The 13,578-nt window shown below is 38.3% G+C and overlaps 1 protein-coding gene across 1 annotated transcript in view; it reads right to left on the bottom strand.

Annotated features, from left to right (window-relative positions):
- The window catches only part of FLT1 (fms related receptor tyrosine kinase 1), a 140,400-nt gene that overhangs the window by 7,902 nt on the left and 118,920 nt on the right, over positions 1 to 13,578 (bottom strand). Inside the window, exons 23-28 of the mRNA XM_060770885.2 lie at positions 12,028 to 12,150; positions 10,154 to 10,265; positions 7,381 to 7,480; positions 3,523 to 3,628; positions 2,426 to 2,568; positions 454 to 541 (exon numbers count right to left, since the gene is read on the bottom strand). Of these exons, the coding sequence (XP_060626868.2) occupies positions 454 to 541; positions 2,426 to 2,568; positions 3,523 to 3,628; positions 7,381 to 7,480; positions 10,154 to 10,265; positions 12,028 to 12,150 (672 nt within the window). The remainder of the gene's footprint in view (positions 1 to 453; positions 542 to 2,425; positions 2,569 to 3,522; positions 3,629 to 7,380; positions 7,481 to 10,153; positions 10,266 to 12,027; positions 12,151 to 13,578) is intronic.

Raw genomic sequence — 13,578 nt, forward strand, 5'->3', positions numbered from 1 at the left:
GGCAAACTATCGTAATTATTTTCTGGAGCAAAAAACAAATTGTTTGCCAAAGGTTGATAAAATGCTGTTCAATAGGAATTCCATTTATGCAGTTATTCCTAGGTGTGTTGTGACCTAATAGACCCATAATAGCTATTATAAGATACTAGCAGAGTTTTCTTAGTTCATTTGGAGAGATAGTTTTAAGCGGCTCAATAGGTTGCTTCTAGCAAGAATTTTATATGCACCCAAATTGTTATGTGACTCAGAGTGAAATCTGGGTCAGAGAGAAATTCCCAGTGTTTCCATTTTATTTCCACCATAAATCCCTGTACCTCCCCTTCACACAAACTTCCATTTTTTTAAGATAAAGATTACTAGGTATTGTGATGGATGTTGGAAGAGAAGTGCAATAATGCTCTGTATGCAGAAACCCTCTCATTCTATGATTTTAGGAAGTTGACTGCAACTTACTTCATGTTCAGATTTGTCCTTGGGTGAAAGTTCCTCAAAGGTCTTGACCCTTTGTGGTGGCTTCATTCTGAAGGCATTCATGTGTCTTCTTAAAAGACAGGAAAGAAGGAAAAGAATCTAGTTGGATGAATGCAAAATAAACCACATACAGAATATAAGCAACAAACTACTTGTGAATACATGAACGTGGGAGAAGAGCATGAAGATGACCCATCCTATGCTTGGGATTACATTTGAATGCCTTACTGTGAGCATGTATGTGCCTTCAAGCCATCCGTCATCTAATGGTGATCCCATGAATTTCATAGTGATTCCTTAGGCAAGGAATACCCAGAGATGGATTTATCAGTTTCTTCCTCTAAAATTTAAGCTAAAGCACCTGATATTCATTGGCAGACTCCCATCCAAGTATTAACCAGGGCTTGGATCTGCTTAGCATCTAAGATTAAATGGGATCCGCTGCCTTTTGGGTATTTAGGCCAGCTACTTTCACTGGTGTTGCATATCTATCATTGCCCTTTCAATTAATTCCTACCATTTATTAATTTATTTAAACATTTATATTTTACTCACAGAAGGATATAAAATATTTGGCATATTTAAAATAATATAAACAATTGTTCTATGATAATTTAAAAAGCTAAACACATATTAACCAGTGTAACAAGTTAAAAGATGACAGATTAAAACCAGCTAAAGTGGTTTAAAACTATCAATTTAAGTAGAAATATGTAATATCCCTACATTCCAAAGTCTTTAGCAAACACCCATGCCTTAGCCATTTTCTTAACCCACTTGGGAGCTTCCCAGCAGCCATAGACATTATTGGAAACAGAAACTTTGCCTTCATAGATTTTTGTTTCAATCCAGCAAAGAACTTCATGTCATCAAGACATGGAGAACTTTTGGTCTTCAAGGGACCTCTTCTCTAGCCAGCCTAGTAATGGGTAGAGCTGATGGGAGTTGTAGCTGAGAAATATCTGGTGGGATATGTTGGAGCATGCAAGGAATCTGTGTGTGTGTATGTGTCAACGGTATGTATGTATGTATGTATGTATGTATGTATGTATTTATTTATTTATTTACTATATTTGTATACCGCCCTTCTCAGCCTGCAGGCGACTCAAGGCGGTTTACAGGGGCAACAATTCAATGCCCAACAACACCATGAAAACATTTAAAACAGTTAAAAACGTTAACATATAATATAAAACCATAACAAGATCAATAACACATAAATCATTTGCATAAAATAAGATGTATGAAGCTGATTGGTTGTATAATGGCCGGGGAGATGGCTGAGCCTGGGACTTTGGGAAAATGCTACATTTTTGTTCAGGCTTGAGCTATGGTGGTGTTCATAGACAGAAAAGAGTGAAGAAGAGAGAGACAGGGTTTGGAGTGTGCTCTTATTTCATGAGCTGCTGAAGGAGTTTATCAACATGGACAAAGAAAGACAAGTTAACTACTTGTTCTTTATTGTTCATCTGCGCGGCATTTTTTCTTTCTCTGACAAGGCAATGTGAGGGCTAATCAAATGTGAACCACACGTGGTTTATTTTGCATTACACCACAGGATAAAAGTTCCTCGGCCCTGTTAGAAATTCCTACTGCATTGAAATTGTTACTGGCATTGCTGCCTAGGGCTAATGGGAAAAAGTTTAAATTCAATAATACCTGGAAGCCTGCACTTTGTTCAACCTACTTTTCTGGTATGCAAAAGGAAAAGCCATGTAGTGTACCCCACTACTCCTTGTGAAATTGTCTTTTGCTTTGTTGAAGCACAGCCTTGTTAAAATTTGTTTGGATCTTATTCACATCACACCAGTGACTTAATCACTTTCTTCTTACATTCGTCTTCTTTTTTTAAAACAAAGCAATCACTTTATGATAACTTTCTGTATTCAACATCAACATCATACTGACATTCATCTATTTTCGATACGTGAAGGACCATGGTGTTCCATCTTACCCAGTATTTTCAGAAACAGTATAATTCGAAATGGTCACTGAATCATTTTCCATCCCATGAGGATTAGGGGAAATCAGAGGTGAACAGTCAAATCCAGAGTCCACTGACAAAATATTATTCAGTGGGATGTAGTCTTTGCCATCCTATGTGCATAAAAATACAACTTCATCAACGACACATAAATACAATGAAAACAGAAGGAGTGAGATTTGTTGTCATCTTGATGTTGCTGGACTTTAAAAACTCCTTTTAAGACCCCCTAATCCATTTATGTTAATACTGGATGATCCTGTTTACTCATTGTTATTGTTACATTAGCAAGGAAACCATATTATCAACCAGTGAATCATAGGTAAAAAAGACTTATTCAGAAACATCGTCTGAGTGCTTCCAAACGAGCATGGAATATTATTCTGTGCTACTAAAGAAATACATACTGTGCAGAGTTCCAAGTTTGAAATTTACAATATGAAAACTGGGATTAGGTTTTAGAAAAGTTTATTATATCTGTGTATACAGTAGAGTCTCGTTTATCCAACACAAACAGGCCGGAAGAACGTTAGATAAGCAAAAATGTTGGATAATAAGGAGGGATTAAGAAAAGCCTATTAAACATCAAATTATATTATGAATTTACAAATTAAGCACCAACACATCATGTTTTACAACAAATTGACAGAATAAGCAGTTCAATACATGGAAACGTTATGTAGTAACTACTGGATTTACAAATTTAGCACCAAAACATCGCAATGTATTGAAATAGCTGTGGATCTGGGCAGGAGGCAGACTGCTTTGGATAAAACAGAATGTCGGATGAGCAAAAATTGGAGAAATGAGACTCTACTGAATATTTAAAAAAAACTGGTAGTGTAAATTATTTTTAAAAATAATTTGGGAAAGTGGGTAAAGAAAACTCAGAGCTGGTTTTACCAGTTCCTTTCTCTGAAATACGATTAGTGGAACCAACATGGTCACCATACAGCAAACATGTAAGGCCCTCAAGACAAAAACTGTACACTTATATGTCGGTCTAGTATAGTTTGAGAGTTTTTCATTGTGAAAAAGCTTGGTGCATATTGAATTGTACTGCTAACCTGTTGCACATTTGCTTGAAGAAGGTCTCCTAATCTCGCCACCAGTTCTGAGAACCTTGGCCTTTCATTTGGATCTCCTTGCCAACAGTCCAGCATGATCTGGTAGCTGGCAAAAATAGAAGAACCATGGTGAAAAGAAAGTATAGTATATCACAGCCCAACCTCTAATTTAGGGTCACATCTGAACAGTTGTTCTCATTCCCACATCTGGAAGCAACCTTAATCTAACCCAACAATATGGAATCTATACATGTCCATCTTTCTCTTCCATTTTTCTTTTCTTTTCATCTTTCTTTAAGTAAAGGTGAAGGTTTCCCCTGACATTAAGTCTAGGTGTGTCCAGTTCTGGGAGGTGGTGCTTATCTCCATTTCTAAGTCAAAGAACCAGCTTTGTCTGTAGACACCTCCAAGGTCATGTGGCCAGCATGACTGCATGGAATGCCTTTACCTTCCTGCAGAAGCCATACCTATTGTTCTACTCACATTTGCATGTTTTCGAACTGCTAGGTTGGCAGAAGCTGGGCCTAACAGCAGGAACTCACCCTGCTCCTTGGATTCGAACTGCTGATCTTTTCGTCAGCAAGTTCAGCAGCTCAGCAATTTAACCTGCTATGCCACCAAGGGGCCTCTTTATTTAAACATATTTAAAACAAAATCTAGGATGACTCTCAACAGACTAAAATACAAATAGTGGTATTGGAACACCAACACCCCCCCCCCCTCCCCAGAAAAAAATTACAGTGTGAAATGTGTAGTGGTGAATTTGTGGAATACTTTGGAAAATGCATTGATGATCCGAAGAATTTCAGGGATTTCTACTGATTTAAGGAGCTATTCTCCAATTTTGTGCTTTCCTGGGTGACTCCCATCTGGAAGGCTCCCAGGCTGAGGAAGACTGCATCAAATTTTAAAACCTGGTTCAGGTTGAGCACTTGTAATTCTGAAATCCAGAATCCCCCAAAATACATGGCTGAAACAATGTCACCTTTGTTTTTTAATGGTTAAAGATACATACATTGTGTTTTATGTACAAAATTATTAAAATGTTGAGTATAAAATTACCTTCAGGCTAATGTTCATAAGATGTATATGAAACATAAAGGAATTTAAAACTAAACTTGGGTTTAATCTCCAAGATATCTCATTATGCATATGCAAATATTCCAAAATAAAGAAAATCTGAATTATGGAATACTTCTAGTCCCAAGGATTTCAGATAAGGGATATTAAACCTTTTTTTAGTTATGGTCATGTTATTTGAATGAGAGCAGAAAAAGATGTGGAAATCAAAAGCTAACATTAATGTAATTGTGGAATAAAGTAATTATGGTAAAGTAAATTGACAATTTCTTGTAAATAGTCAATTAAATTGATAACAAGTAACTAAAGTGGGGGGGGGGGGGGAATCCTAGGCACTATCATTACTTCAAATACTTTCTCCTTCAGTATACAAATCATCAAGAAACTTTTACTTAAGCTCTACAAAGGCTCCGTGGATTAATTGCTCATTTGACTGATTAATTTTAGAGCTAAAATAATCCCTGCTGCTTCAATATTTCTGATCTTTCCTACCCTAGTGTAAGCCCATTATCTCTTTTTTTCTAAGCACTGTTGAACTATCCAACTTTCACGTACATTGTACATGAAGACGTGTTATCTAGCTTCTGCAACAACTTTCTCTGCTGGAGGCTACATTTCTGCAGCTTCCTTGCTATCCACAGATCTCTCCATCGCAGTCCCGGATAACCTTTGATGGTCTCTGCTGAATTTTTTTTCTCTTGTCTTGGCGGCTTCCCCACAAGAGCCAGATCAGAAAGTTTCACTCCGTAGTTCCACCATCTTATCTGGCTGTTCATAAATCCTTCTAGACATTTGTGTTGGTCAAACACACTGATGCTGGAATATGATGCTGGTGAGCCTGTGATGCTTGTGCACATGTACAATGTTTCCTATCTCTTTTCTAACAGGCCTCTGCGGGCTTGTCAAGATCAGATTAAAGGTCTGTGAGCAACATTTGATGGAATTTCTGAAGCTGGACTGAAGTCAGGAATAATGTCTTAAACAGCAGGAGGGAGGGTTCAGAGGAGGGTTGACTTCTAATTTTAACCTTCACACACATTTTTAGCCTCATCACAGAGTTTTATTCTCCCTGGCTGTGACGTCTTTAGAGTTATAACTCTCTCCAGGGAAGTACAGAAATATGTAAAACATTCAAGAATGAAAGAAGGCCTACCACTTGAGAAACAAATCACATGTTTTGCATTCATACTGTTGGTGAGAGCCTTAGAAGCCAGATAAAAACATCTCAGAAGGAGGAACAAGGTTTACAGAGATCAAACTACTCCTGTTCAGATAGAGGTTGACTTCTACCATTTCCAAAATGCTTGGGACCACAAGTGTTTGCGGTTTTAGATTTTGTATTTGTATCTATATACATCAGTGGTTCGCAATATGAGGGTCCTGAGATGCTTTGGCCTTCAACTCCAGAAATTCTAACAGCTGGTAAACTGGCTGTTTTCTGGAAGTTGTAGGTCAAAACACCTGGGGACCCACAGGTTGAGAACCACTGATGTACATAATGAGATATTTTGGAGATGAGACCTAAATCGAAACATGAATTTCATTTATGTTGCATATATATCTTATACAGTTTTGCCTAAAGGTTATTTTACACGCAATATTTTTAATACTTTTGCACATGAAATGAAGTCGATATACATTGGAAATCTAAGGTACTCTGTCTCTGCACCTCTTCCAATCCCTGGTCCTATGCTACGCTGTTTTGCACATCCAATGCCCAATCCTTTTTATAGCCTACTCATGTCCATCTTAGTATTTCTAGTTATTTGATTTTTGTCGTGCATTGTTTGACCAAATTTTAAAGCTGTAGTTTTATGCCTTTATGTTGTATCTAATTGTGTTTTATTTGATTGGTATGTTTAGCTATGTTTTCATTTTAATCGTGTTTTTGTTTTAATTGATTGTTTTGCTTTGATGTTTTGTGGACATTCATCCCATGTGTAAGCTGCTCCAAGTCCCTTTGGGGAAGTGGATGCGGGGTATAACAATGAAGGTGTTGTTGCTGTTGTGGGTAAAGGTTTTCCCCTGACATTAAATCCAGTTGTGTCCAACTCTGGGGGATGGTGTGCATCTCCATTTCTAAGCTGAAGAGTCGGCGTTGTCCCTAGATACCTTTGAAGTCATGTGGTCAGCATTACTGCATGGAGCGCTGTTACCTTCCTGCTGAATCAGTACCTATTGATCTAGTTACATTTGCATGTTTTTGAATTTCTAGGTTGGCAGAAGCTGGGGCTAACTGCGGGAGCTCACCCACTCCCAGGATTCGAACCCGCAACCTTTCAGTCAGCAAGTTCAGCAGCTCAGTGCTTTAACCCTTTGTGCCACCGGGGGTTCCATTATTATTATAAGATGTCACAATTTCATCCACCCATGCAGATATTTTTTTTCAAATGGTGGAGACCTTCAAATAGAGGGCAATCTGATCTCTGTAAAATTGGATACTGGTGTTGACTGTGTGCATATCTGTGTGAAAGCTGTGTGAGGGAAACATAGCACTTTGTGCTCTGGTCATGTTTGCTGTTAGGATTCGGATCCTAGAGATTGCTCTTATGTCAATTACTCAGTGTCCCTTCACCTTGACATTAGTCCCAAAATAGAGCCTGGCAAAACAAATATTCTCACAAACATTTGAACAGTATACCATATGAACAGGCCAGATGTAAATGCAGGTGCAGATCCACAATTTAGGTATGCTATATGTACACAGTCTCTACCTGTCTAGAATGTAACAAATGGAACTCTTAAAATATTCCTGAGTAATAATACCAGCACTCATACATTTCTGAGGTTGCAAAATCTGGGGCCTTCATTCTTATGCCTTCTTTTAATTTGTTGAAAAAGTCTTCATCAATTTGAACACCTGGATATGGAGATGCACCTAAAAAGGAAGGTTTTTTAAAAATAAAAGTTGCACAGAAGACAACAACAATGTAAGCATACAAATATTTCAGACTGCTTTGAGCAAGTACCTAGTTCAACATAATTTTGAGACCCTCTTCCCTATGTGTTTTTCTATCATTTTCTAGAATGACTTATCAGCTCTGCTTGGAAAAGTTACTGTCTTGATTACAGCCCTATGGCCTGCATAAAAAAATACCCTCAGAACCTTCTGTTGGACCTCCATATGCCCTATGGGATGAAACCTTGTCTAACTATAATTTACTGTTTTTACTGTTTAAACTCTGTTATATTTATTGTATCTGTTTTTTACATCTCGGCATCGAATTGCTGCCAGTGTAAGTCGCTCTAAGTCCCCCCTCGGGGTTTGAGGGCGGTGTAGAAATGTTAGAAATAAATAAATGATGACAATTGCACTGTATTGTCAAAGGCTTTCATGACTGGAATCACTGGGTTGTTGTAGGTTGTAGGCATTTCGGGCTGTATGGCCATGTTCTACAAGCATTATCTCCTGACGTTTTGCCTGCATCTATGGCACGCATCCTCAGAGATTGTGAGGTCTCACAACCTCTGAGGATGCTGCCATAGATGCAGGCAAAACATCAAGAGAGAATACATCTAGAACATGGCCATACAGCCGAAAAACCTACAACAACCCGACAATTACACTGTTAATGTCAGAGCTTCATTCCTTTCTCAGCTAAGTTTAAAAAACCAGGATACATAGAGCATTTTCTTGAATTGTACACACATCTGTTCCTATGTTAAATTCTACTGAGTTAATCCGAGCTTCTTTTCAGGTAAGCAGGTATCATATTACAGCCTTACATGCTTTTTCTTAAACTTAGATTTTCAACTGGCTTTCTTTTCCCAGAATCACAAGGGGTATTTCAAAGGTAAGAACTGACAGAGCAGCCTGCACTAGACGACCAAGAGACTGTTTGTCTAAGGAACTGTATGCCTGGACCGACTTCCTTTGCTGTTGTGTCTGCCTCTTCTACCATTCTTCTTTGATGAATGAAACTGGTTTCCTTTCTAGGATGGATTGTGTATCCTGCATTTTTCATCTTCTTTTTTTAATGCCTTGCTCAGCATTTTCCTCTTGCATGCAATTGTCTTGGGATATTTGAGCATTTTCTATGAGCCCTGCTGATCAATTCAAGGAGGAAGCAGCTGCAATGGCAACACCAGGCACTATGTGACCCTGGGGACAACTGTGACTGGTTCTTCTTTCCCATATCCACTACTACAGCCTGAAAGAAAAATTACTTTTTGGGAATCCAACTCCAAGAAGCTTTCAAGCAATGCGAGCAGTGGATAATCCAGCCAAGCAGGTCTAGAAATTATAGTCCCCAAAGGTAACTTTGCTAAGATTTGACTTGACCTATGGGTGCACATTTGTTTGTATCATCTTAACTCAATCAGTGGCTGATACCAGATGAGAGACTCCCTCCTGAGCACACAGAAGATTGGGTGACCTGGAAGGTGCTGATCAGGCCGTGCTTTGGCACCATGAGATGCAGAGCTAACCTTAAGAAATTGGGCTACAAAGCAGAGTCCATGACATGCAAGTGCAGAGAAGAGCAAACCACAGACCACCTACTACAACGCAATCTGAGCCCTGCCACATGCACAATGGAGGACCTTCTCACAGTGACACCAAAGGCACTCCAAGTAGCCAGATTCTGGTCAAAGGACGTTTAGCATAATGCCAAGTTTTTAACTTAGTTTATTTTTTTAAAATACATTATAACTGTACCCTCAATTAACTTCTGCCACATGGTCCCGTAATGGACAAGAAACGTGACTGTTGGGCCCTTGTGAACAAGCCAGATTGGCCGAAGGGAACCGACCTCTCCGAATCCATGCACAAGCCTACAAAGCAAGTCTAGGGAACTTAGTCGTTTGGATGTTTCTGATTCTAGCTCCCCAATGTTCCATCCAGCACAAGCAATTGTAAGCAAATATGGGAGCTCCAGTCCAGAATATCTCAGTCCTTACCCATCACAGAAAGTACACTGTTTGCTTGACTGTGACTGCTTCAGTTTTGCACTTCACTGGCATGACCTTTGAAAGTTCAGGCTTAGGGTCATATCTATGTTATAATGAGTGGATAGGACTTTGTGGAGTGTGTCACAATATACATAATGTATAGTAGGGCTAGAGTTATTGTGATGGTCCACTTTGTGTCTGTTACTTAGAATTTGCAAATACACAATTATAACATTCTGAGTAGAGATTATTGCTTCATATATTGAAAACATGTTGGTTCATCTGACAGAATACAAATGCATCATTCACGACTGAAGTTAGCCCTCTCTTAATTTATAGTATTTAGATTGCAACTTTAGTAGGGAAAATAACAGTGAAATTGTGTACTCACCAAATTGGCAGTAACCCTTAAAAAATTCCATTGTACATATGTCCAAACAGACATGTATAGGATTACACTACATATATATGTATAGGATTGTACTTAAACTCAGACAATAAACTTACCTGAAAATGAGTCACATCTACATATTATTTACTAAACTCAGTAATATTTACCAGTAAATATGTATAGGATTAACTAGGTAATAGTTTTGTTGCATTTTTAATTCTTGTTTTCAGAAACTTTAGGATGCTGTGGGTTGCTAAAAATACCACTTACCTAAGGAAAATATTTCCCATAGTAGCACCCCATATGACCAAACATCACTTCTGGTGCTATAGATTTTGTCAAATATTGATTCTGGTGCCATCCATTTGAGAGGGAGACGGGCCTGTAAGAAAAACTGGTCATAAACAATGTGTTTTACAGAAGTAATTTCCATGGCTAAGATTGTATCACAAATTTATGTACAAACATTTGTAGAATAACACAAGAAGCTATTGTCCTTATACTAATGGTCTTTTGACTCAAACTCAGCACATGCAAAACAAGGAGGCTTTCTGTTCAGTTTTTATTTGCAACTATTTCTATTGCATCTACCAGATTGAATTAACTGTTATGTGTATCCAAAACTTTTCTCAGCCACCCTCCTGGTTCATACAAAGGTCATTATCCTCAGTCAGCCTGGCCAATGGGGATTTATACATTGACACATCTGGGCTGCAATACAAATTGACTGGGGACCAAGTAGACACAGGCAGGAGCCATGGCATATATTGCATTCCCCTTTGAAGACTGTGCCAAGTGAGACTCAGTATAGCTAGCTTATCATTTATTATTTTACATATTTGTGATTAGTATTATTAACAGTATATTTTATGTAGATTTTTACTGGCCTTGGGCTCTTATGGGGAACAGCAAAGTGTACATTGAAATAGCCACAATAGCAAGCATTACAATTATTGACATTGTTATATTGGCTTTGGGATCCTGTACCCCCCCCCCCCCCCGTCCCCCCCGCCAAGAGTTGGACAATGTCATTGTCTAGGACCCATACATGCTGATGTGAAATCGGACTGCAGAAAGCTAGGAAGTGTATACAGATTAATACGAATTGCCTTATGCTATATTATGTATGTTTTAGCGGGACTGTGGCACAGCTGGGTGGGAGTCAGGTGCATTAAGATCACTACTGACCAAAAGCTCATGAGTTCGAAGCCAGCCTGGGTCAGAGTGAGCTTCCAACCAATTTTGTGTAGCTTGCTGTCAACCTTTGCCGCCCGAAAGACAGTTGCATCTGTCAAGTAGGAAATTTAGGTACTGTTTATGCAGGGAGGCTAATTTAGCTAATTTATGAGGACATAAAAATCTCCAGCAAGTATGCAAAGAATGAGGAAGTACTTCATCACTGTCACAAATGGTCGGTGAAAGGACAGCGCCTCCTGGTGGCTAGAATACCCTCAAGAAAAGCTGGAATGTTAAATTGCCTCTGTGTCTGCCTATATATGTTATGTGTCTATGGCATTGAATGTTTGCCATGTATATGTACATTGTAATCTGACCTGAGTCCCCTGCAGGGTGAGAAGGGTGGAATATAAAGATTGTTAATAAATAAATAAATAAATAAATAAATAAATAAATAAATATTTAGCTTATGTTTTTATGCAGGTTCTGAAGAAGGCCATAAAACACATAAATATAGGCTGACACATGCTGGACTTTCTCTACAACAAAACAGCTATCTATGGAGCACTTGAAATGGAGACTGGCCCCTAAACTGTGATGGCCATATCACTATTCCAGGTCTACTCCAGCCTCAGTGTAGAAAAGCTGAAGTCTGTTTCCCTTTTCTTTTGTGTGTTAGCTTGAAGCCTTTCACTGGCTCGTCTAGTGAGGTTAGCCAGGGAACAAATAACAACATGTAAACTATTTAAAACACAGAGCTGGTGAGTATTTCCGAGCATTGTTGTAGAGGATGCAGATCATTGCAGTGTATACAACTCATCTGGATTGCTCATCTCCATGTTAAAAAATGTACAGTCCCTTTCAGGGGCCTTTTAAGTGCAGAGAATGTAAACATTGAAAGAACATGTTTTGCGAGCCATTCAAAATGATAAACAAGGAGACAAATAATAATCAGCGTGCTGACTTACATCGCCTTTTCTCACATAATCAGGGTTCTTATAAATATCTCTTGCAAGGCCAAAATCACAGATCTTCACAACATTGTTTTCAGATAAAAGTACATTTCTGGCTGCTAAGTCTCGATGGATGCACTACAAGAAAAATAGTTGCACAATCTCATTCCAGTACAGGACATAAATCATACACATAATATCTTTGATATCCTTCTTGCAGCTTTTTCAAAGTAAATCAGTTTTTCATGAAATTTGCTGCAATGAACACAAAACTACAACAATGAGATTTGAGCTGTTTCAGAATCTAAACATAGGCATGTTTCTTGTGCAATGTTATATATGTCTACAAAGAAATATGGCCCAGTGAAGTCAAGGGGACATATTCCAGGTATCTATAGGATTGCATTCTTGTTCTAAGTTCACATGAATAGCTGTGTTGTAAATTTATTAGGTAGTATACCCAGGTATACATTGCACTATTTTAGACTTTGTAATATTGTGTTGCCGAAGGCCAGAATCACAGGGTTGCTCTGAGTTTTCCGGGCTGTATGGCCATGTTCCAGATGCATTCTCTCCTGATGTTTCGCCCACATCTGTGGACCACTATGGACACAGAAATGCTGGACCACTCTAACAACTACCATGTCAGGCTACACAAAGAGGCCACTGAAATCCACAAGCATGTGGACAATTTCAACAGAAAGGAAGAAACTATGAAAATGAAAAAATCTGGCCACCAGTATTAAAAAAAGTTCCAAAATCAGGACATAAAATAAAGAGCAACACTCAAAAACAGGGGAATTCCTGACATGAAACAATTAGGGCTAGCAAACAACTCCCAACAAAGGACCCCCCAGCAGCAACCAACCAGACTTTGAAGCTGCAAGGATATTAAATGCTAATCAAGGTGGCCAATTGGAACATTCACACTTGCCTCCAGCAGACAAGAGTTCTTTCTCCCACCCTGGCCATTCCACAGGCATATAAACCTCACTTGCCTAGTTTCCAACAGACATCACAACCTCTGAGGATGCCTGCCATAGATGTGGATGAAAAGTCAGGAGAGAACATGATCATGCAGCCCGGAAAACTCACAGCAACCCTGTGTAATATAGTTTGAAATATATAATAATAGTAAAGAAGACATTGCATGTATCTACATAACCAGCTATTTTCAGCTTATATGACTGGAATTCAATAAACCAAAGCTATCTTCAGGGAACTCTACAAAATTAAACAAAAATCTGTTTTGAATATATTTTTAGTAATTTTAACTCATTTTAAAAAATACCAATGATAATTAATTCTGTTTTAATGTTTATATATTAGTAGATTTTAAATTGTATGGAAATGATTCTAATGTAAGGTGCCTTGAGTCTTCTGGTGGAGAAAAAAGTGGGGTATAAATAAACATAAAAATAATAATATTAATAATAATAATCTGGACTAAAATTTAAAATGAATTATCCATGGTGCTGATCCTATCTGACAAATAGGTTCAACACCTGGATAATTCCTTTGAAGCCTGGAATAAAATTCATAGTGCATTCATCACAACTCTAACAT

The sequence above is a fragment of the Anolis sagrei genome, chromosome 3, assembly GCF_037176765.1.
Source record: "Anolis sagrei isolate rAnoSag1 chromosome 3, rAnoSag1.mat, whole genome shotgun sequence".
NCBI lineage: Eukaryota > Metazoa > Chordata > Lepidosauria > Squamata > Dactyloidae > Anolis > Anolis sagrei.